Source organism: Pezoporus occidentalis, unplaced genomic scaffold, assembly GCF_034315485.1.
Source record: "Pezoporus occidentalis ecotype Australia unplaced genomic scaffold, CSIRO_AGI_Poc_V1 ctg302, whole genome shotgun sequence".
NCBI lineage: Eukaryota > Metazoa > Chordata > Aves > Psittaciformes > Psittacidae > Pezoporus > Pezoporus occidentalis.
Genome location: NW_026914964.1, coordinates 147,877 through 150,382, shown reverse-complemented (window position 1 = coordinate 150,382; position 2,506 = coordinate 147,877). Strand labels below are relative to the sequence as shown.

Sequence of the window (2,506 nt, the reverse complement as noted above, 5' to 3'; positions counted from 1 at the left end):
TGCAGTTGCAGTTCAGCATTCTTCCACAGCACGAGCCAAGGTCCCAGCAGCCAAGATCATAAATGCTAGCTTCTTAATGGACAATGAAATGTCAAAGTCCTGAAATCTACTTATTTTTTATAATTATTCGTGATAAACACCCAATAATTATGAATTGTACTTTTCAGAATTAGAAACTAGTATTCACAAGGGAAAAATACTCAAGATAACTGCACCCCCTCCTTCATCCACAGCTGAAGACTGTCTTCCCTAAAACCTGATGAGGTATAAAGCTTGCTCCATGGGTTTACCTTCCTTTTCTTCCACTGGAAGGAGAGATTCCTTAATCTAACAGAGTTTTGAAAGTCCCTATAGTGAAACAGGAAATTTTGATGCGCACCTGGAAGTTGAAACCTCTGTCCACTTAAAGTCATCCATGGTCAGTGTATGGAAGAGGGTAGTTTGCATATCACCTGCCAGCTATTCAAGAAGGCTGCCGACAGAAGGTTGCTCTTTCACTCTTTATTTCAAAGAAAATCAGAACCTGGTTTACCTTAATTAGTGAGTACAGTAGGCTGCTACTGCTGTTAAACACTAGCATGTTTCAGAAGGCAAAGTAATTGCTGCAGTAGAAACACATAATAGAAAATCAAACAGCATCAAACCCTTATGATTAATTTCTGAAAGTAAACCAGCTAGGTCCGACTTACACACACTGAAGCTGTTAGAGCTGGATTTTTTTCTCAGCCATTCTACAGTCTGTTCTTTCCGTTGATTTTATTCAAACAGCATGGATGTTCATCTCTGCTTAACAAACCTTTAGGTACTAATTACAAAAGTATAGTCAGACTATCATACGTGACCTTTAAGACACAGTACAGGATACAGGTAAAAACCTGAACTGTAATACTTGGGATACAGCCACAAATATTGTAATGTATGTGCATTACAATACGATACAGATATACATAATGTAATATATATGCTTCCTGCATTCAAGGGAATAGTGCTCCCTGCTGTTTATACTGCACAAACGGGCCTCCTCTTCCTCTGCTTGTTTCTTAAGGTGCATCCCGTGATTAGACAGTGGGTCTACAGGGAACAGAAAAGCCCAGGTTACTTTTTCAGTACTACACAGCTCCTTTCAAAGATACAGCAAACATGAGAAAAGCATCAAGCATACTGTGATCCAAGACCTGATACTTTTTTTTCGTATTAGCACAAACAAGAAAAACCCAACCTTCTCTTTTGAAATTAGTTTTACGTTTCTTTGGGGGTATTTGTGCTCTCCAGGCCCTTTGAGGTTGGGCAGGGACAGGAAAAGCTGCTCCCAGGAGCCGCTCAACTAGCAGCGGTATCTTCACCCGTGGGCGCCTCGGAGACGCACGGGCCGTCCAGCTGCTCACAGCGGCAGCTCCCCGGCCGCCTGTCACACCCTGGCCGCCCGCCAGGCCTCCTCCTCCCGCCCCGAACCGGCTCCTCAGTGCAGCACCTGCTCGCTACAGCTCGCCCTAAAGGCTAGGGGGAAGCCCGCGACAGACCGGGAGCTCCCCGCCCCGCTGCGAACCGGCCGTGAATCCGACCAGACGCATCCGCTCCCTGGCGGCGGCTGACCTAGGCCCGGCATCCTCGGGGCAGCACCTGCTCGCTACAGCTCGCCCTAAAGGCTAGGGGGAAGCCCGCGACAGACCGGGAGCTCCCCGCCCCGCTGCGAACCGGCCGTGAATCCGACCAGACGCATCCGCTCCCTGGCGGCGGCTGACCTAGGCCCGGCATCCTCAGGGCAGCAAGTAGATGACCACGAAGAGCGCCAGGTCGAAGAGAAGGAAAAGCCACAGGTCCAGCCAGTAGGACTGCCCCGACAGCGACATCGCCTGCGCCCGGCCGCCATAGTCCGCCACATCCCACTGCTCCCGCCGCCTCGCCTCCGTCTCCATGTCCTGGAGGGTCGCCTACCAGGACCGAGGTACTCACCGCGCAGGCTCCAGCTATACTTCCGGGTAGGCAGCCAATGGGAACGCAGCGCACGTATCGCCGTCACGCCCTGCGGTCAATGCATACAGACGCTGCCTTTGCTGCCTAACGCCGCGCTGCGCTTACGTTCTGCGGCGGGCGGGGGTCGGTGGGAATTGGTGGTCGGTGGGGTGTGCGTGGCGGAGTCCTTGTCGTTGTCCCTGTCGCGACCCTGTGGCATGGTGGTGTTTTGCCCCTTTCTGCAAGCACAGCTGCTCTGCCTTCCTCGTTGCTGTCCTGGGAGTTGCCGCCGCGATGGGTACTTGCTGCTGGGTGGCTAATGGCGGTGACCGGCGGGGTGGTATGGTAAAAGCCCTGGACAAGGAGGGAACTCCTGCTTCTCTTGCTAGTTCTGGGGGAAGCGCTGCCTGCGGAGGCTGAGTTGGTGACTGACGTTTCTGCGGTAGTACTTCTGTACCACTGGTTGCCGCTCCCTGACAGGGCTCTCGGCCGGGGGAGACAGGTGTGGAGAAAAGCAGGTGGGCAGTCGTGTCAGACCGTGTTGGTTTTCTTC

General features: G+C 52.3%; 1 protein-coding gene across 1 annotated transcript; it reads left to right on the top strand.

Moving 5' to 3' along the window:
* The first annotated feature begins 683 nt into the window (after window positions 1-683).
* Window positions 684-2,273, top strand: LOC134168176 (uncharacterized). The gene is made up of 2 exons (XM_062627596.1): window positions 684-1,065; window positions 1,715-2,273. The coding sequence occupies exons 1-2, from the start codon at window positions 962-964 to the stop codon at window positions 2,271-2,273; spliced, it is 663 nt and encodes a 220-aa protein (XP_062483580.1). The 5' UTR covers window positions 684-961.
* Window positions 2,274-2,506: the final 233 nt, after the last annotated feature.